At 41.4% G+C, this 22,894-nt stretch overlaps 1 protein-coding gene across 1 annotated transcript in view; it reads left to right on the top strand.

The window, feature by feature from the left end:
- Positions 1 to 22,894, top strand: part of LOC103182627 (histone deacetylase 9) — a 317,211-nt gene that overhangs the window by 133,908 nt on the left and 160,409 nt on the right. The window contains exons 6-7 of the mRNA XM_007899699.2: positions 3,187 to 3,307; positions 4,271 to 4,392. Coding sequence (XP_007897890.2) covers positions 3,187 to 3,307; positions 4,271 to 4,392 — 243 coding nt within the window. The remainder of the gene's footprint in view (positions 1 to 3,186; positions 3,308 to 4,270; positions 4,393 to 22,894) is intronic.

Genomic DNA, 22,894 nt, shown 5'->3' with positions numbered 1-22,894 from the left:
GAAAAGACACGAAGAGAGACAGGCTCGAGCTCAGAAGAGGGAAGGTGAACAGATAGTTCAGATTTAATTACTTTACATAGTAAGTGGTGAAGACAATATGTGGAATAGATTATCTAGGGAGGTGAGGCAGATTATGTCAACAAATTCAAGACAGAATTAGACAGAAGTTTGGCAAAGACATTGTTTAAATGGTAGAAAGATAGAGTACTGCAGCATTTCCTTTACTTTATGGCTGGCCAGATAGATCACTGTGGTCTTTTGTGGTCCTGTACATTTACATTTTTCTAAGAGGGAGTGAGTAACGAATAGGTGGAGACAAATTCCAATGAGCATTATGCACAGAGACCTACAATGGGAAGTCCCATTGGCTCCTAATGTTGCCAAAGATAATACACATAATGCTCACTGAAAATTTTCCCCAGCATTTCAGAGTCTGTGTTTGAACCTAAAGAGAAAAATGAATACCACCCTAGCTAAGCCACTTGAATTTACAATTGCTAGATTTAACTGTGCCTTCGGCCACCCTACCACCACCCCCCTGCCTTCCACCCCTCGGACTCCAACTCCTAGCTCGGGTCCAAAAACAACTGACTGTCCAGCGCCCTGGAATGTCTCTCCAATGTGAAGGTTGCTAAACAAGTGTAATTTATTGTTGTTTTAAAAATGTAGTTTTTTAGCATTAATAAATAATTTACACAACAATAAATGACACTTGTATAGCTCCCTTCACATTGGAAAGACATCCCAAAGCACTGGACATTCAGGGGTTTTTGGACCCGAGCTGGGAGTTGGAGTCAGGAGGGGTGGATGGCGGGGGTTGGTAGGGTGGCCAAAGGCATAGTTAAGAGGAAAGTCTTTAGGCGGGACTTGAAGGAGGCAAGAGAGGGGATTAGGTGGAGGGATTTTGGATAGAGTTCCAGAGTGTGGGGCACAGATGCTGAATGCTCAGGGCGGGAAATGCAGGGGACCTGAAGCAGGCCAGTGTCCGCTGAGCGGATTGAGCGGACAGGCGAATATGGGGTTAGGATGTCAGAAAGGTAGGCGGAAGCCAGACTGTGGAGGGCTTTGAAGGTGAAAATGAGGGTTTTGTACTCGATTCTCTGAGGAATGAGGAGCCAGTGAAGCTGGGCAAGAACAGGGGTGATTGGTTCACGGAGCCTAGTGCAGGAGAGGAAACAAGCTGCAGAATTTTGAATAATCTACAGCTTGTGGAGGGAAGAGTAGGGAAGTCCAACGAGCAGGCAGTTGGAGTAGTCAAGCCAGGACAAAAGATGTTTTCCTTTCAATTTTATTCCTTCCTCTCCTGAAGGCACTGACTATTGCTGTTGGGGATTTCCGCTGGCGCCAGCCACACTCTGGTATTTTACCCAAGTAGCCTTTCTTTATGGGTCAGTTTAGACAGTGAGTGTTGGCAGTTTGCACACATGTGGTTGATCTCATACTCTACATTGGAAGTCATCACGGTTAGCTTAGTCCTGTTCTCACCTGGCATCTACTTTTCTATAGAGATCATTAAAAACATTTAGAAGCAGGTATTCTGGCTGTTATTCTCCTTTCAAGCCAAAGTACTTTCGGACCAATTGTGTCAGTGCTGCCATCCCAGTTCAGATCAGCTCATTCTGCACAGTCCAAAGACTGGGATTGGGACCTTCCCAATCTATATGGTAGAGTTTCACACCGCAGTACAAAATATTATCAAATAAAAGCAACAGTGGATCTTAATTTCTTACCTTCATTACGGAAATGAAACAATGGATTTTGTTAAAAGTAAGGATATTCGCCTTTCTTCACTGGCTGTGAATTGTGAACCCAGCTCAAATTGCACAGAAAGGAAAACTTTAGCAGATGTCAATAGTTACACAACACAGAATAAGCTCCAGTTCAAAGCTGAACATCAGAGAATGCTTCTGATATGTACACAACACTGCCAGGAAACAATTTAGGTATGAATCAGTTCCAAATACCCTGTGCTCGTACATATTTTCAGTCAGTACTCACTGGGATAGGTCAGCTACTCATGCCAGCAAATGCTATTGTAAAACCAACAATGAGTAGTCAAATATTTGGGTCACGGTGACAGTAGTTTTGCAGTCAATTTTGCGGCACACTTGGGCTGCGTGATTGTGGGAAAAAGCTGGCCAGTTCAGTTCTCGGGCGGAGAGCACAGGCTTGCTCTCCTGCTACTGTTACGAGGATAGGCTGACCAATTTGGGCCTATATTCTCTAGAATATAGAAGAATTAGAGGAGATCTTATAGAAATCTATAGGATCATCAAAGGGCATGATAGAGTAGATAGTGGGAGATTGTTTTCCCTGGTTGGAGAAACTAAAACCAGGGGTCACAACCTTAAAATCAGAGGCCAGCCCTTTCGCACTGAGTTGAGGAAGAACTTCTTCGCTCAAAGGGTGGTGAATATATGGAACTCGCTACCCCAAAGGGCTGTTGACGCTCAGTCCTTGAACATATTCAAGACTGAGATAGATAGATTTCTTATTGTAAAAGGGATTAAGGGACATTCTGTCACTCAGCCAGTTCTTAATCCAAACGGCTACTGTCCCCTTAATACCGTGGGCCTCCAGTTTTTTTATTAACCTCTTATGCGGTACTGTGTCAAAAGCCTTTTTAAAATCCATGTAAATAATGTCCACCGCATTTCCCTCATCAACCCTCGCAGTCACCTCTTCAAAAATTTCTATTAGATTTGTTAGGCAAGATTTGCCTTTAACAATTCCATGTTGGCTGTCCCTAATTACCTCATGTTCCTCTAATTTGATATATTATTGCTATTGTGTAACAAACACAATTAATTTGGAATAAACACTATTTATGACACAATTTAAAACATATTAATAATGCATTCATTCTGCCACTTATACAATATATGCGTAACATGAACCATGATGAAACATTATTTATATCCATATTTCTGTCATATGTAAATGTTAAGTAATAATTTTGCAGTTTCAACAAAAAACTATTTAATGTTGATCAAATATTTCTAATGGTTTGGACATTGTGTTCAGGGATGACATTTTACAATGATTGAATATGACAACAATATATTTGTAAATATTTCCTAAAGTTTAAAGTTTGCACTAAATACACGTAAAGGAAACTCATACAGATGGGCTGAAAAAAATGGCAATTGTTAGATTACTAGTTGAATGGTGACTGTTTTCTTTCAGGTGCAGTAGCCAGTACTGAAGTCAAACAGAAACTGCAGGAGTTCCTGCTGAACAAATCAGCAACAAAAGAGTCTCCACCCAGTGGACAGAACCATTCCTTCCCTCAGCATCCCAATCTCTGGTATATATGTGTGGCCATCATCCAACCGGTGGCTTGTCTATTTTCACAATGAAAGAGAGCTTTTTGAATTGATTTCAATTAGTTTCATTCAAAATGTAGTTCCACCCAATTTGTGGCGATTTGAAATGGGGGTGATTTAATAAGGAATAAGATGTGAAATACATTACACCAAGTTGCAGTCCTGGAAGAAGACATCTCATAGGGGACTTTATATCAGATTTTAAATAGGATGTAGAAAGTAAACTCAGGACAATACATTTGCAACAAGACAGCAGAATAAGAAGACACCAATTTAGGGTTGCAAAGGACAAAGATTTCAGGACAGTGATCAGGAAGTATTTATTTAACCAGAGGATAATTAATGACTGAAACAGTTTACCAAGTAATAATTTACTAGGCTGGGTGGCTGAGGCCAGGTACTGGACTCAGTTAAAAACAGCCTGATGCTGTGATGAGAGGATGGGAGGGTAGGTATCCTAGAAGGATGAGATCTAATTGGCTTCAATCTCTTGAATCTCTTCTAATCTTATGAACTTTGCTCTGGCACAATTGACTTCTGATGCAGAGTTGCTGAAGGTTGGCATGATGTGTGTGATGTATTTCCAGTTACTGGAAGAAATCCCCACTTGAAATCCATATCAATGAATCCTCTTAAAAACTGCTGCATGTCAGATCCCATTATGATTGATGGAGTTGTGATCCTGCATGCCAAGAAGGTGCTCGGTCTTGTTGGGCCGTTCTTTTAAAATATTGTTCAACAAAACAAAAGTGATGTTAGGTTCAAAACTTTTATCTTTAGTTTCAACCAAAATTTAACGATTGAGATGGGAACATGTAGACCCATGCGTGTACTTTAGCATTAATTTGGATGAGATGCAGGCAATTTGCAAAGCATGTGTTGCCATTTCATTGTATAATCTGAAAATTGTTGTGTTAATTTGTTACACTTTGTATCTGTGCCAGGGGGGCCCACCATGCTTCATTGGACCACAGCTCTCCACCACAGAGTGGGACTTCTCCATCATACAAGCAGCCATTACCTGGAATACACAATACAAAGGATGATTTCCCCCTACGAAAAACTGGTGAGCTAAGTGTCCTTTTTAACCAAATTGTTTATCAGGTCCCAAATCGGAATTGCAAGCAGCTCAGAGGAATGACACATTTCAATTTGTATCCAGGCTGTGGCACTTCACAGGATAACTGGCAAAAGCAGCTCTGCCTCTATTAAACATGACTATAAAATACGTGTTTAAATCATATGTGAAAAGTAAAGCTTTGCGCAACATTTTTTAAAATATTTAGCCTGGTTGTTCTGATGTCAATTTTCCCTTTTAAAGGCAGAGATGGGTTTTCCAAAAAGAGTTTGCTGCAGCAGGGACTGTTCTTAAAGGTGGAATAATAATATAACGGGAGATTTCTGCACTATAATCTGTTTCTTTTCAGTTGCCTCTTGTTCGTTTCTTTTGGTGAGAGGATTTTGTGTGCAACTCTGCCTCATGTCACGTCATAAATGGGGCAATAGCTGAGGAAGGGGCTCCCATTGATGATATCAGTGAGAGAACTTCATGATGTCACAGAGAGGAAGTTATCCACCGGGGTAAGGAAGAAATGCAGTGTTTGTTAATATCAATGGTGCTAATGGGATAAGGTTTGAAGCAATCCTTAATAACAAAGGCACTTACAGAGCACCTTTCACATTGGGAGATTATCTGAAAGGGCTTTACAAAGGCTAAACTAGAGCCCAAACTGGCCAAAGTCAAAAATCTAGGTTTTCAGGCAGGATTTCAAAGTAGAGAGCAAAGTGGAGGGATTTCGGAAGAGAGACTCAAAGGAAAGTGGCAAAGTGGCTGAAGGCTCGCTCACCGATGGTGGAGCAGAGTGGGTAGGAGCCATGAAGCATGCCAGAGTTGGTGGAGGATGGCTGAGGGAATTGGGTTGCAATGGTTTAAAGAGATAGGATGGTGCAAGGCTGAAGAGACATTGGAAGATGAGGATGGGGCTGTTAAGGTTGATTTGCTGGGTGCTTGGAGCTTGTAGAGCTGAGAGACGATGGAGCAATGGGCTTCTGGAGCCTAAAAGTAATGGAGTTCTGGATGGTCTGGGTGAGTGGAAAGGCCACCTGGAGGTGGAGGTTCCATCAAGTAGGTTGTTGGAGAAGTTGAGTCTCAAGGTGATAAATGTGTGGATAAATGCTTCGATTGCACTGGAGGTGCGGTGGAGATGGTAATATTGCAAAGATGGAAGAAAGTAGACTAGGTCGGATGAATGGTCTGAAGGAGATTCGAGGACCAATTAAAACACCGGGATTCCACGTGGATTCCATGAGTTGGAGTGAGCAACTGGGGAGGTCAGTGCAATCAACACCTGAAGTGAAGAGGGACCAACAGGAGCAAAGCAAGATTGCCTCAATTTTGTCAATGCTAAGTTGGAGAAAGTTCAGGAATTGATGTCTGACAGGCATGATGTCAGAACAGTAGTGAGTAGACCTGCAGTCAAAGATAGAGGCAGAAAGGTAGACTAACACCCACATTAATTGTGGCTCAGTTGGTGACAATCCAACTCTCCTGGTGGAGGTTTCATCCAGAAATGGGCAATTTCATGTCTTGTTCAGAGACCGATGATTTTTTTGCATCAATTTTTATGACCTACATCAGGGGCACAAAGTTCTTTTTTACGTTGAGTATTTTTTTTCCAGCATTGATCAGGTGAGGAGGTTTGAAATTAATGCTCTACCTGACCAAGAGTGATCCCTTACTGAGTGGGCAGACAAGTCTTGAGGTGGCTGGGCCACTCAGGATATAGTTAACTTTACGTCCGAGAGGATCGTGGCGTTAGGCGCTTCTTCCAATGTCAACACGGAAAATCAATATTCAACAACAAAAAAACTTAGAACCCAATTTACAGCCTGAAATCTACTGAACAAAAATGGTTGCTTCAGATTTTTAAAAAATGGCAGTCGCAGAGCCCTGAAAGGAAAACCGCTTACCTGGAGAGGTGTGCTGCAACCTGGTGGGCGATAGTCCATGCCAGATATATAATTCTGTGAAATGCTTTGAGTGGGTCCTCCGATGTGAATACCTTGTTCAAGTTCCGTCTCAAGACCTACCTTTTTGACCAGGCTTTCTGTCATCTCTGCCTTCTCTGTCCCCTTCAGCTCAAATCTCCAATCCAGGTGTCAAGATTGTTAAGTGCTTTGGGAACACTGTATAAATGTAAATTTGTATTCTATTATGTCAAAATCAAGGATTATTATTAGTGAACAAGCCTTTGACACAAACACTAGAGATACTTCATGTATCTGACATTTGAACTTAATTTTTTGTAAATCGCATAGGTTGCAGGCACCTTCTGAGAGCAGTGTTTATACTGTATTTTCATTTTTCATTCATAAACCGATCCGTATCAAACTCCTGTTCTTCTTTCAAGCTATATCAGCAACCCAATTCAAAATGCTATTTTTCGGTTTGCAAAAATCTTTGAGCTCTCCATCTGGTGCCATTTATGTTCCATATCAATAGTTTCAACCCGCCATAAAAAGGGAACAAAAGGAACAAGTGCTGGTTTTATCACCTAGCCATATATATTTTAAATGAGCTCTTTTCATCATTTCAGTGTCTGGAGCAATGGTGGTAACGGTGGGTTTATGCGGTCTCTTTATTTTTATCCATTCTTTCAAATAATGTGTGTCAGCCTGGCAAAGTTGGTAGAACTTTCGTCTCTGAGTCAGAAGTTTCAAGCCACATGTCACAGCATGAAATTCACAAAGTCTCTGTTGACATTCCAATGCAGTACTGAAGGTGTGCTCCAGATGCCATCGGAGATGCCATCCTTCAGATAAGACATAAAACCGTGGTCCTGTCTGCCTGTCTAAGTAGATATTAAAGATCCCATGGCACTATTTAGAAAGGGGAAGTAATTTCTCCTGATGTCCTGGCCAACAATTCTTCAAATATAATTGATCATTGCATTATAAAATATAAAACATAATTGCAGGTCATTCAGAACTCTGCAGCTCGTGTACTGTCCCGCACCAGGCTTCGCGACCACATCGCTCCCACCCTCGCTCGCCTCCACTGGCTCCCCATCCTCCAGAGGATCGATTTCAATATCCTCAACCTCACCTACAAGGCCATTCACGGCCTCGCTCCCTCCTACCTCTCCAACCTACTATCCCCCTACCTACCTGCCCGTACCCTCCATTCCTCTGGCTCCGGTCTGCTCCACATCCCCCGCCCCAACCGCCCTACCATCGGTGGCCGGGCTTTCAGCCTCTCAGCCCCTAGGCTTTGAACTCTATCCCCCAGTGCCTTCGCCGCCTCCTCCCTTTCCTCCTTCAAGGCTGGTCTCAAGACCTTTCTCTTTGACCGAGCCTTCAGCTCCCCTCTCGACTCTCTACCCCCTCCTCGCTCCCTCCCTTCCCTCCCCTCACCCTGACCATTTCTCCCCTGTTCAGGTCCTGACCCAACTGTACAGCGCTTTGGGACATCCTCCTGACGTGAAAGGCGCTCTATAAATGGAATCTTGTTGTTGTTGTTGTTGATCACTCGTTCCACGGCTGTTTGTGGAACCCTGCTGTGTGCAAATTGACAGGCATGTTTGCCTACACAAAATACCGACAGTCACAGCACTTTATAGTATATCCTGGGAAGTGCTTTGAGACATTTCAATGACAAACTGAGGCACTGTATCAAGGTACTGCAAGGATTATTATTGCTATGATAAATATTGTTGAAGAAACATTTTTGACTGATATCATGAAGAATGCTGAAAATAATTATGTTCCAAATTAAGCGAGAAGGTATAGTGCAAATGAACCATTTGCTTTTTTTCTGCAAAGAGTTATTTCTTTAATATCTCTCTTCTACTTTGGTTTCATGATATCATTTGAAAGAAAGCACTTGTCAGGAAACCTGCTACATAAGTGATCCTTCGTGATGGATAAAAAGTCACTAATGATATCATGGTAACGTGAAGTATGCCTCCTGTAGAGAACAGCTACACCTTGTGTTTTATAGTGGCCTTCATGCGGGGTTGGGAATTGGAGCCCTGGAACGCCATGCTCGTCAAGTCTATCTGCTCCCATTGACTGGGATTCCAAGTATCTCTGCAGAAAGGTTTAAAAAGAGTGGTAATTCAGTCAGACTTACCTACAAAGGTGCAGGATGGTGAAATCAGATAGGCCAGTGGTCTGATTTTTTTTATTTGCAGCCAGCATTGAACTTTTAAAACCTTCATGGAAAATTATAGAAAAAATTTAAATTCAGTCTTAATTTGGAAGCTGTTTCACTTTAAAAGCTACAGTCCTGTAGCTCAGTGGTTAGAGCACTCACCTCGCAAGCGTGAGACCAGGGTTTGATTCCCGGCAGGGCAAAACCTTGGGAAAGGTTCCTTATTCCACATGCCTGATAATAATCCTTCAAAAAAAAATAATAAAATTGGTCACTTCAATCAATGACTGTTTGTAGGACACTGCTGTGGGCAATTGGCTGTCCGGTTTCGCCCACAAATATACAGTCAATTCACTTTACAGTCTATTCTGTGAAGTGCTTTGAGACGTCTAGAATATGTGAAAAAGCGCTATATCAAATGCAAGGATTATTATTATTGCAGAAGAAGTTTCCAAATTAAGACTGAATTTGAGAATTTTGCACAACTCTGTATAATTTTAAATTTTAAAATAGTGCTACAGGATAAAATTAGAATGATTTTGGGACTAGGGACAATACAGTTGACGTTTGACCATTTGGAAAATATTAACTAAAGGCTCCTGTTCCATGACCACTGATGCAAAGTGCATCATGTGGGTAACAGGTTAGGAGAGAACCCACCTTGTCTGTGCCTTCCATGGTCAAATTGTTCAATAGCATTCACTACCTTGGCTCAATTCACAACTGATTGAAGTCTACAGAAAGATATCAGTGGTTGCAGAACTGTTCTACAGCATAAGTCAGCACTTTCAGGAGAGAAAAACAATTTTCTGAATATCATGAGGTATGGTTTATGGAAGTAGCAGTGGAGTGCATCATAGAATAGCTTCAAACTCATCATTCCCACACACCAGCTGCTGATTTTGGTTGCTGTGTGAGGGATAACTAGTGTGTGGAGGTCAAGCATCCCACCCACAAGAGTGAAGAAAAATCAAAGATTTAGTTAATCTGAGTCCCTTTTGTCTCCTTCTGTCTACCTAGTAGTAAATAGGAACCCGGTTGTTAGTCGATTGGCGGAATGTTTTTCCGCGGGTAATACTTCCTTCAATTTTTGTTTTTAACAATTGGTCACTTCAATCCATGACTCTTTGTGGAACAATGCTGTGCACAATTGCTGCTACGTTTTGCCCACAAAATATACAGTCAATTCATTTTTCAGTATGTTCTGTGAAGCGCTTTGAGGTGTCTTGAAGATATGATAAGGCACTATATCATATGCAAAGATTATTATTAAGTAACTCCAGATTCGCCCTTACATACCCCAGATTCTAACTATTAAGCTGTAAACCATTTTGAGTCTGGGTAATTGTGGAAAATTCTTAAATTCATTTGTAATTTGGAAACCAGTATACAACCTTTCTTAAGAATAACCAGCTTCTAAATTGAGACTGGATTTATGAATTTTCTACAATTCTGCAGAATCTGAATTTTACGACCAAATAATAAGAATAATCCTTGCATTTGATATAACGCTTTTCACATCTTCTAGATGTCTCAAAGTGCTTCACAGAGTATACTGTAAAGTGAATTGACTGTATTTTTGTGGGTGAAATGCAGTAGCCAATTGCACACACCAGTGTCCCACAAACAGGAGTGGATTGAGTGACCAAATTATTTTTTTTCTTGAAGGATTATTATCCCCAGAAAAGCGATCTGCCAATCGACTAACAACTGGGTTCCTACTTAGTGCTAGGTAAATAGAGGTGTGTGGAGTAAGGAAACTTGCCCAACATTTTGCCCTGCCGGGAATCAAACCTAGGTCTCTCGCTTGCGAGGCAAGTGGAATTTCAGGTTAAGAGGACAGGATGTGAAGGATAATTTTAGCACTGTAGAGGTTTATTACACCTGGTGTCTGTGCTGGCTCTCTCAAAGCTCTTTTAGTCCCATTCACCTGCCTTTTCCCCATTTTATATTTCTCCTTTTCATATATTTAGCTAATTGCCTCTAGAAAGCTAATATGGATACTGTCTTAACCTCTGGCTCCAGCTTAGGGGAATTCACATCCTTACAACCGTCGGTGTAAAAGAAATAATGGGACATTTTTGGACATCTACCAGGAAATATTTATTTACACCAAGTGCCTTCAGCTCCCATCTTTGACCGTGCCTTCAGCTCCCCTCTCGACTCTCTTCCCCCTCCTCGCTCCCTCCCTTCCCTCCCCTCACCCTGACCATTTCCCCCTCCTTGCTCCCTCCCTTCCCTCACCCTGACCATTTCCCCCCTCCTCGCTCCCTCCCTTCCCTCCCCTCACCCTGACCATTTCCACCCTGCTCGGGTCATGACCCAACTGTGCAGCGCCTTGGGACGTCCTCCTGACGTGAAAGGCGCTTTATAAATGGAATCTTGTTGTTGTTGTTGTTGTTGTTGTAATCAGCAGCTGGAATAGATTACTTGAGAAGATGAGTGAGCCTGGACACTAGACATTTGAGAAACAGCTGTATTGAAAAGTAGAGTGGGTATTCTAGAAGAGATTTCTTTATCTGAATCTCTCTTGTCATAGCTTTAATTCTCAATAAGATAACATAGAAGTGCTTCTGTGCTGAGCTTCCAATGATGGTTCTCTCTCCCCCCCACCCCCTGGAGCACCCATCCCTTTGTGGGGGAAGCAGCTGTTAATATGATACCACTCTAGTGATTGAGGTAATGTGTCTGTTGCTGAATAGGGAGTGTATGTAAGGCAGATGGCAAGAGCAGGAAAATGGTCACAGAGATGAGATCAAAGTTACATGTGTAGGATTTGAAAGTTGCAGCTGCAAGCATGTGGGCATTCATATAATACTTGAAAAATCCGCTGAATGAGTGTGTGTGAGAGACAATGTAAATAGGACAGAGACAAACCATATTATGTTGCAGCTAATTCAGTTGCTTCATGTTTGAGCAATCATTACAACATTTACTTCCTACCTGAATTGTATGCTAATTAACTTGAAGCTATTTATTCTGTACAGTGTTACATACAAAGGTATTAATTGTATTAAGAGACAACAACAAATTACATTTGTAAAGCGCCTTTCACGTCAGGAGAATGCCCAAGGCGCTTAACAGACAGGGATTTGGACCCGAACGGCGGGGGTTGGGATCAAGTGGGGGTGGAAGGCAGGGACGGTAGGTGGGTGCCCGAAGACGCGGTTGAAGAGGAGTGTCTTGAAACGTATCTTGATGGAGGCAAGGGAGGGAACAAGACAGTAGTTCCAAAACATTTATGCCAGATCACACTTGTGTTCTGACCTTAGACTGACTGTGATTTTTCTTACAAAGCTATGATTTTACTGTAACTGAACTTGATCTCAGTACTTTGGCCAAATCCTAAGATTGTCAGCGATGCTGACAGTGTTACTAACTGGAATTATTTTCCCTCATTGACTCCAAATGGGAAGAGAATTCCACTCACATTCCTCGGGACTATACAAATTACTGAAAACATGTATATTTCATACATATATTTTCAAAGATCAAAAGATTTTTTTTAAACAAAATCGGCGGGTAAATTAAGCACAAGAAACAGTGTGGAATTATTTTTAAAATCAGCAGATCAGTAATTGTTTAGCTGTAATCATGCCCAGAAAGACTATACCAGAAAGGAATCAGAAATTTGGTTTGGGGTTAAAATGTGCTTGTACAGAATAAACAAGGAGTTTTGTTAATATCAAATTTTCCTATAAGTGGATTTGTCAGTCAGTTCCAGTTAAGAGTTTTGCAACATCTGTACTTTCTTATCGGCTGAGTGTGTGGTGCAAACTACACTGTAATGATATGGGCAGCATTAGACAAGAGCTGCTCAAAAGGTTAATGTAAAGCCCAGAGCTGCTTAATTGTTTGCAGATGATCCTGCAATGAAACACATGAGTTTTCAGTGTGACACGTTGCTGAGTATAGCGCACAGTAACAGCAAGTGCCACATTGTGTATCACAGGTCACTCGAAAAATAGAAGAGGTCTTTAACCCCCGTCCTTGGACAGATAACCCTGATGGTCTTGTGTCAGCTGACCTGTTGTCCTAAAGCTTTTCCAGGAAAAGCAACAGGAAAAGGATGACACAAGGCAAGTGACCCCAAACTTCTAAGGTGACCATAATGCCTTGCTTGGGCCCTGGGGATGGCAAAGAGCCTGTTGTATCCTCATGGGACTGTTTCATGCATGCTGGCCACAGGATCACCCACAGCCGTGGCCAGACTTTTTGGCTGGATGTCTAGGTGACCTTTAACATGGAGCAAACTGTTTTCCTTTGCCCCTAGGCTAAATGCTGACCACCTCCAGAGCCACAGAATGACCCCAGGTTCGGACATTGGCTCTGTTAAGTATTATAAACTTTCAGTTTTATATGCTTTTACTGTATTAATTCCCAAATTCTCCACCTCCTCCCCCCACAAAAAAAGAAAAACCATTGGGGTCTAAATCGCAGCATTCGCAAAGCAGACAATGCTCCCTTTTTTCCCATCTTCAAATCACACCTGAAGACTTTCCTCTTTGATTGTGCCAACAGTCCCCTCCACTTTCTCCCCAGCTCTTCATCAAACTCTGCCACTGTTCAATGCTTTGAGACCTTAGTCCACGTGAAGGATGCTATATAAATGCAAGTTGTTGTGGCTGTTGCATTGTCACAAGAGCCAAACTTTGGATGTGACATTAAATCGAGAACCGTTTGCCTGTTCAGGTTGATATCAAAGATCTCATGGCACTATTCAAAAAGAGAAGGGAGTTTCTAATGGCATGCTGGCTAATAATCTCCATGATGAAAGTAATTATACACTTCACCACTGTTTGTGTGGAAATTGGCTGGTGTATTCGTCTACAACATACACAGTCACCACACTTTACAGTCCAGTCCAGTCCAGTGAAGCACCCTGACATGAAAGCTGCAATATCAAATGCAAGGATTATTTGATCAAATGCAAGAACTCGTAGAGTCTTGTAGCTCAGTGGTTAGAGCACTCGCCTTGCAAGCGAGACACCTGGGTTCAATTCCAGGCAGGGCGAAACCTTGGGCAGATTTCCTTACTCCACAGTCCTAATAATAATCCCTCCAAAACAAAAAAAACAATAACAAATTGGTTATTTTCAATCCACGACTGTTTGTGAGACACTGCTGTGTGCAATTGGCTGCTGTGTTTCGTCCACAAATATACGGTCAATTCACTTCACAGCATATTCTGTGAATGCTTTGAGACGCCTAGAAGATGTGAAATCGCTATATCAAATGCAAGAATTATTATTATTATTTTGAATGTTTATTATATGGAAAGTAAAATGCGGGCCCTAAAACAGTTTTGATTACAATTATTTTGACTTTTTCTAGTTACCTGCTAGTTATCCTCAAAAAACTCTAAAACATTTGTTAAGCATGACTTCCCTTTTGTAAAGCCATGTTGACTCTGCCTAATCATGTTATGGTCTTCTAAGTCCCCAGTGCAACGTCCCTAATTAAGGATTCTAGAATTCTCCCTACCACCGATGTCAGACTGACTGGTCTATAGATCTCCATCTTCTCTCTATCACCCTTCTTAAATAGTGGTGTTACGTTTGGGATCTTCCAATCAGTTCCAGAATCCAGAGAATTTTGGAAGATCATAAACAAGGCATCCACTATCTCAGCAGCCACCTCTTTTAAAACCCTAGGATGCAAGCCATCATTACAACTGGAGAAAGACTGTTAGATGATAAAGTTAAGATAAATTCCATTCTTTAAATTGGTACAAACCTGCTTTTGCTGTGATTTTCCTCATAAGTTTATTTTGCCTTTATCACCAAAAAGGAAATGTCACCTTACTGATGCTGTCTAAGCTGAATCACAATGGATAGTGTTGAAATTCATTTGAAAGGATACGAGTCCTGAGGCATGTTAAGATCAAAATTGCCAAAATTAGCATTGTCATCTTTTCCTGATCCTTTGTCTTTAATTACAACAACTTGCATTTATGTAGTGCGCTTCACAGTGGTAGTGTCTTGGAAGGCTTACAGTGGCGTGGCTTGACGCTGAGCCAGAAAAAGAGAGGAGGTGATGGAAGACACAAAGAGGAAAGTGTGATTTGAAGATGAATAAAGAGGAGGCAAGATGGGGGGAGTTAAATCAGATAATGGTTGGCAACTAGTTCTTGTTCCAGAGAAAAAAAAACCTTCACAGGAAAAGGTAAATTACCTTCACAGGAATATGATAATGTTCTCACAACATTATCCTATTATAAATATACAGGGGTGAAAAATTCAACCTTTAATGTTATAATTATCACTGATGAACAACTCCGAACTTTATGAAACTGGTTGGGCCCAAAACCACTTTGCTAAAGTTGAGTTAAGTCGATTTACACAAACCATAAAAACCATAGAAAATTACAGCACAGAAATGGATCCAAATTGCCAAGAATTACGGGCAACAAGCTCAACGACAACGCATATTGTCTCAATGAGTGACGCAAACAGCTTGTGGTGTGACCACATCCACAAAATCGGGTGGGCGAAATGGGGGAGGTTTACCCATAGCCAATTATCAACTGGGACATTGTCAGAAGCATTATTTAGAAGCAGTAATTAAATCAGATAGTACAGATGCATTTAAGATGTAGCTAGATACATATGAGAGAGAAGGGAATAAAAAGGTATGGGAAAAGACTCATGGAGCATAAATAACTCCACAGAAGTTGGGCTGAATGGCCTGTTTCCGTGTTGTATATTCTATACATTCTATATAAATCTATGTAAAAATAGTGTTTGTTGATGTGGGGATTATCACCAGTGATAAACACAACACTGATTGACGCAGTTTTCATCCCATAGTTCTCTCCATAAATTCAGGGTGCAATGGCTCCTGGAGTTACTTTGACTTCATGCAGCCATTCATTCCTCCCAGATGCCAATACGGAAATGGCAGCCTCGGTGATATTGAAAGACAAACACCACGTCATCCAACAACATGTGTTGCTTGGTTTTGTGCCCTGGCAAATTAAATACAAGAAAGATTGTATTTTGCCAGGAAAAATCTGTTGTATTTATATTATTGATATGCTAGAACAGACACATCCCTTATAAGTTGTCTGTGATCAAAGTGGCTGTGTATTTTTAGCGAGGCGTCAATAAACTGAGAGTCTGAGCTAGAAGGTCAATATTATTCTGTCTGCTTCCCTTTCTAAGGAATAACAAAGTTAAGGCAGAGAATGATTGCAATGAAGAACGAGCAAGAGAAGACAGTCAGTTGAAATGACAAACACAAAGTGGCCATGTTTTAACATTGGATTTAACATTGAATTGAATGGGGAGAGAGTGGGGGAGTGGGATTGATTTAAATATCTCTTTTAAAAGAGCCAGTTTAGACATGATGAGCCGAATGGCCTCCTTCTGTACTGTATAATTCTATGATTGTACACTTTGATGGAGGGCTAGCAATCGTTTTTTCCTTACCAAATTTAACGACAAAACATTTTTTCCCAATGTAACATTTATCCCGTTGTTTTCACCTCAGTTAAACATAATCCATTTGATAAATTGCAACTTGTTTAGGGTTGGCACCAATTCACCTCAATTGGTCATGAATTTTCTTGTACTTATCAATCAATGGAGTTTTCTTTACAAGTGTCCAAAGTTCCAAATAAATCACAATATAAAATATTCATAAAGCATGATGATGAATGTACAACTAATAATGCTTGCATTTGAGATAGCACCTATAACATCAAAACATCTCAAATTGCTTCACAGGAAATTCATAAGATCAGAAGAGATGTTCGGATGAAGAAAGCCCTTTGGCCCATTTGATCTCATCCTTCTAGAATGCCCATCCTACCATCCTCCCATTGCAGCATCAAGCTGTTTCCTAAATGAGTCCAGTATCCTGCCCTTAACCAAGCTTCCTGGTAACCTGTTCCAATAACTAATTACCCACTAAATAAAGACATACTTCCTAGGGGCTATCCTGAAACTGGTCTTTGCTACTCTGAATCAGTGCCTTCTTGCTCTGCTGCCCTAACATATCTGAATCTGAAAGTATTGTTTTGGCTTTACTTTCTCAATCCCATCGGAAATCTTATATATCTCTATAAGGTCCCCATTGAGATGTTTCTTTTCAAAGCTGAAGAGCCTAACTTGTGTAAATATTGCTCATATTTTCTTTTAATACTCAGGATTATTCTGGTTGCTCTCCACTGCCCTGCTTCCAGCAACCTGACCAGAGCACTTGTATACTCGAGCATGACTTCTAGGGAGCTGATCTCAACTGATTTAACACTGTAGCCCAAGAACCAGTTCGCCTTCTTATTGCTACCTCACACTGGTTTGACTTAATGAGCAAGGAATCAACGGACACCACTGAATCTTTTTCAGCTTCCTTTTTGGCAAGTTCTTAACCATCCAATTAATGAAGTAATTGTATTTGTAGGCAAAAGTGGTAGACAGATGCACCTAACAATGTCCTACAAACTGCCATGAAATGACTGAAGAATGTATCTGGATTATGTGGATTATTGGTAAGGACACTGGGAGAAACTATCTTCTTTTTTCGAGTAATTTCATGGAATCTTCAACATCATCTGAACAGACAGACAGGTTTAACATCTCATCCAAAGGATGAATCTCCTCCAGCACTACATAGAAATATCAGCCTAAACTGTGAGTTCACAATCTAGGCTGACACGCTAATATCTTGATATGACAGATGTTTTTATCCCATGTAAATTCTGGCACAAAATTGGGCTTCTCCTGTCTGGATATACTATGCCACTAAAGCTACATTTCACAGACAGACAATTATGCTGCAGCCTAGCCTGACATACTTTTGAGGAGAAATTCTAGCTGGGTCCAAATTGACGCTATTTGCTTAGCAATTCAGACATTTTTTTGTGGTTCTTATAAGAGGTTAAAGACAGACAGCTTCAAAATTCAGGCTGTCGTTAAAAATTTGCCTAATTCTGAATGCTCTGAAATACCCAGGAAAATTGAGTAAATTGTGACTCAGGTTGAATTCCTCTCTATTTCTGTTGATTTGATGATCAGTATTATCAAAAGAACAGACATGTTGCCAAAATCAATAATGAGATGGTCTAAATTGTAATATTTTGTAATGGAATTCCCATGGGGTGGAGAGTTCCCAGGGTGAGCAATAATGAAGTGAGTTACTGTAGCTGATTTTTAATTCCCTAGCACAAGGAGTGTGTTGAGACCAATTGATGTTTCTTTTCATCAATAGAGCTCTTCTTGCAATGGTTTAATGGTTAAAGGCAGCACAAGGCCATACAGAATCCAAGATCGCAGGTTCAAACCCCAGTCTGTGTTGAATTAGCTGATTCCAGCTGGGGCAACAGTGCACTGCTACATTTGGCCTCGGTGCCCGCTAGGTTAGTTTAGGAAAATCAGCCAGAGTTCCTGATGCCAACCAATTGTTATGCAGGGACCCCAGTGCATTGATTGAAATCGTAATAATAATAATCCTTGCATTTGGCACAGTGACTAATCACATCAGAAGGACGTCTCAAAGCGCTTAACAGGATTTACTGTAAAGTGTAGTGACTGTGTATTTGTCGGCAAACACAGCAGCATAATTATGTAAAGCATTGTTCTACAAACAGCTATAAAACAAATGACCAGTTTTATTTGGGAGTTGTTAGCCAGAATACCAGGGGAATTCCCTTCTCTTTTTGAATCATCCATTGGGATCTTTATTGTCCACCTGAACAGGCAGACAGGACCTTGGTTTAATGTCTTATCCGAAAGACGGTACCTCCAACAATGCAACACCCCCTCCAGCACTTCATTGGAGTGTCATCTTAGACATGTGAGTTCAAGATGCTTCCTATAGGTGGATAATACTAACTTTCGGGTCTCGGATGTGAATAATGGCCACTTTGGTGAAGTATCAGAGGGAGTCTTGCCCCAATGAAACTGAACTCCTCAAAGGAATCAAAGGAAAAAGACAAGTGCAGTTAGGATAGGGGTGAAAAATTGTCGGATTAAAGATCAGTAATCTTTAGTAACAAGGAAAACACAATGTGCGTTCCATACTCTATTTTATGTGATAAATTTGTAGTTGATCACACAGAATCAGGAGTAAAGTATACTTGTAGATTGCTATTGCTTCACACCGTGGTGTTTGATATGTAACACCCACCATCCCTGAATTGAGACAGACAAAATCAGGTGCTGATGAGTACCAATCCTAGATGGCAGGAGGTTTGGATCTAGTGTAATTTACCCTTTATACTGGCTCAATTAAGGTTAAATTTCTGGCACCAATGAGACAGTGGAGCTCATAGTTTCTCAGACCTTGAAAATATAGCAATGCTTATTACCAAACTGTGAATGTTATAATTAATCGTTGCGAAATGTAATAGATACTGTGTACTCAAATGGGGGGGGAAGTCTCTCGATTTAACATCGATTAACTAAAATTGAACAGAGCTCATATAAATCATCTTGTCTCACTTTATTTTTTTTCTTTCAGTTTGGGAAATCTGTTTGTGCTATTAAATGGCATTAGGAGTCGAAGGGGGGAAAGAGAGAGAAAGCGTAACTGGTTGTGAGTGGCTCATAACTATGTCATCAGTTTCAAATGTTCTCTTTCATTTTCTCATGGGGAAGTAGTAGAAATGAAAATGATATGTCCTGTTGCCTTTTACTATTATGAATTACAATCATGCTGAACTTTTTCTTAATTCTACTGTGAAGTAAAGGAAATGGCATTTAAATCTTTTCTCCTTGATGTCTCATTGAATTACTGCAGCACACAATCATACCTGTTAAACTACTTTACCATATGGCAAAGTATATTATTTACAGTAATTGGTATTTAAAGTGGGAGGTAGGATTCCCAGTACATGCATACACTGTATACAATGAAACTGATTTCATTTTGTTAGCATTTTTGAAAGGGACTTGAATTTAAACTATTTCTTCTGCTTCTTTAATCTGTGTGATTCAATGCTGTCGAAAGAGACATACCTATATTTCAAAGGTCTTTCAATTCTTCTTTGCTACTTAAATTTCAGTCACTCACAGCACAATTGGGATTTTACATCTAGAGACCTGTCAATATATAAGGGGTCAAAACTTAACCCAACATTCTGAAACACATTCCATTTTTTATTTAAGGAACTACATTCAAATGTGTTTTGAAATCCTTTCTTCTTCCACTCCCCCCTCCCCCACTCCCCACAGATTTCTTGCTGTCTTGCATTGCCAGCTTGAGGGAATCATTTTCAAAAGCCAAAAAAAGTCTTTCCAAACGGTCTTTCAGGAGATACTGGTCTAACTCAATCTGAGTGAAGGCAATGTCCCATGATTAAATCCAGAGAGGCTGTTTTCTACAAATAGCAACTGGAAAACTTTGGGCTTAATTAGGTAGGATGACAGCAGCTTTGGAGAACTTCTTGTCCAGATCTTCCCAATCCCTCAAAAAGTATAGGCAGGGGAGCATAATCTGAACTGAACTGGAGTGGGAGTGAAGGTAGGATTGTGTGGGTGGGTGGGTGGTGGGGAAACAAGTAGAAACACAACATCATGTGAGAGACACTTGGGAATTAAACTCAGCATGAATTTACAATGATATTAACCAAGAGTTATTATTTTTTGTAAAATGTTGATTTCATTGCTCATGACGTTGTTCAAACCTGCGTTGCTTTCGGTCTTGTAACTATCTTCAATCCATCTACTTTGTATTGTTAAATATTACACGTAACAATTCTCAATCCACAACACTGGTGTATTCAGTGATTCCGTTAATTCTCAATATGATTTAATTTCAAAGAATATACAAAATCAGGAAAAAATATCCAAGAAACAAATCCCACAACTATGTACAGATTTACTCCTTACCATACCAATTCACAACAAATAAAAACAATTACATTCACGTAGCACCACTCTTCCAACGTCTCACAGAAAGATCTTATCTGCTGTAGTCAACTTCCACATTTGGAGTCCTTTCTCCTCTCCTTTCTTGTGACTGTTTCATCAAACATTCATGTTTGTTAGTTGTTTTTTGTGGTAGATCAGCCTGTTCCTCGCCCTCCATAATGTCTCCTTTGTCGCACACATCACCAACTATGCTTGCCTTGCCACCTCAGTCTCAGCACTTCTATGGGCCTCCAAATTCTGACCTCTTTGTCCAATACATCTGCTTGCACAAATTTTCCTCTAACCCCTTGACCCCCTTAAACCCCTAAAACTTTTTTTTGCATTCCTACTTTTTAACTTGTTCTCCCATCTCGGGTCTTTCCACCTTCAATAACTCATCTCCCACCATTTTTTTCCAAGTCCCTCACTCTTTCCACTTCCAACATAGAAAGCTTCTGCAGCCCATGTCTTCTCCCACACCAGGCTCTGTGACCCTATCACCCCCATTCTCGCCCAATTCCATTGACTTCCCATCACACAGTGGATGCAGTTCAAGATCCTGGTCCTCACTTTCAAAGCCTTCCACGGTCTTGCTCCCCCCTACCTCTACGACCTAAACACCTACCTTCCTGCTCACTCCCTCTGCTCATCGGGCTCTGGTCTACTTCACGTCCCCCGCCTTGCTCGCCCACTATTGGCGGATGGGCCTTCTGCCACTCTGCCTCCACTCTGGAACTCCATCCCACAGTCCCTCTGCCTTGTCCCTTCCTTGCCTCCTTCAAGACCCATCTCAATACTCTCCTCTTTGACCGTGCTTTCGATCTCCCTGCTTCCCTCCCTGCCCTCCACCCTCCCCGATCCCAACCCCCAGCTCAGGTCTGAAATGTTGTCTATCCAGCTCCTTGGGATGTCCTCCCAACATGAAAGGCGCTATACAAATGTAATTTTGTTGTTTTGTTGTTGTTGTGCTCTTCCTCCTTAATTTTCTGGGTTCTCCTCGATTTCCCCCTCAATCTTTCTCTCCATCTTTCCTTCACATCTTCTAGACTGCGCTCTTCTCCAGATTTTTCTCCTGGTTTCACCTCATATTTCCTTTTGTCTCCCACTGCCTGTTCTAAAACCTTCATCCGTTCCTCTCCCAACCTCACCTTCACTTTCCCAGAAAAACTCGAAGTCCTCTATCATTAGTGGAGACTCCCACCACTTTCTGTACTACTTCCTATGATTCTTCAGCTTCCCCTTCTGGCTTATTATGGTTCCCCAGCATCTCTTCCATCTTGCTCACAGCCAATTGAAAACTTCCCTTGCTCCTCCATTTCCTACTTTCCTTCTTCTTTCCTTCCTCCTTTATTGCCTCTTGTGCCTTCCCCTTACCTTTCCCTTTGATTATCTCCCCTTCACCAACGCCATCTTCCGTAAAGACACTAACTTTTCTGGTGGCCATTTTACTACTCTCTTACTCTTACCCACTATTCTCCTTCTCCCTGCCTCCCTCCCCTCCCGAACTTCTCCCCCATCATCGCCCGCTCATTCTAGCAATACTTCAAGCTTTCCCCTTCTCTCCTTGCTGCTCCCAGTGTCTTCATTCCTGGCCAAGCTAGTCTGCTCGCAATTCGCTTCCCCATTCTCTGAAATGACGCCTTCCTCCACCATCATTCCCTCTCTGTCTCTTGCCTGAATGTTTCACTACCATCCTCCAACAACTCACTCTTCTTCCTTTCCTCCCCCGTTTTTAAATTTCAGTCTTGCTTTGTTTTTGTATGAGTGATGGCGCTCTCTATACAGTCTATACAGTCAATTCACTTTACAGTATGTCCTGTGAAGCGCTTTGAGATGCCTCAAAGACGCCTCAAAGACATGATAAGGTGCTATATCAAATGCAAGGATTATTATTATTATTATACAGGTGTCCTTCCTCACCACACAAATTACCTTTCCTTGGTGCGGCCGAATACCCTAACCTCCCACACCTCCTGCACAGCTTTGGCATCCCTTGCTATATTATATACCATCTCAATGCTTTCAAAGGTATCATACTTGGCAAGTATTTCACCTCCACCCCAGAAACTGAGTTTCCTCAGAACAACGTGATGTTCTTCTGGACTCTATACTGAATCCTCACCTTTTCATCATCTTCCAAGTGACATAATTTGCAGGTTGGCAGGGCGGAGAGGGCAACAAAAGCAACAAATTATATTTGTATAGTGCCTTTCATGTCAGGAGGACATCCCAAGGCACTGGACAGTCAGGGATTTGGACCGGAGCAGGGGTTGGGATCAGGGAAGTTGGAGGGTGCTCGAAGGTTTGGTCGAAGAGGAGGGTTTTAAGGACTGCTTGAAGGGAGGAAGCAAGTCAAGGGCTTGTGGGATGGAGTTCCAAAGGGTGGGGGCAGAGAGTCTCATGGCCCAACTGCCGATGGTGGGGCAGGCCACGTGGGGGACGTGGAGCAGACCAGAACCTGCTGAGCAGAGGGAGTGGACAGGTTGATATGGATGTTAGCAGGTCACAGAGGTAAGAAGGAGCAAGGCTGTGAAAGGCCTTGAAGGCGAGGATGAGGATTTTGA

Source organism: Callorhinchus milii, unplaced genomic scaffold, assembly GCF_018977255.1.
Source record: "Callorhinchus milii isolate IMCB2004 unplaced genomic scaffold, IMCB_Cmil_1.0 Scaffold35, whole genome shotgun sequence".
In the NCBI taxonomy this organism is placed as follows: domain Eukaryota; kingdom Metazoa; phylum Chordata; class Chondrichthyes; order Chimaeriformes; family Callorhinchidae; genus Callorhinchus; species Callorhinchus milii.
This window is presented reverse-complemented; position numbering and strand designations above follow the sequence as displayed.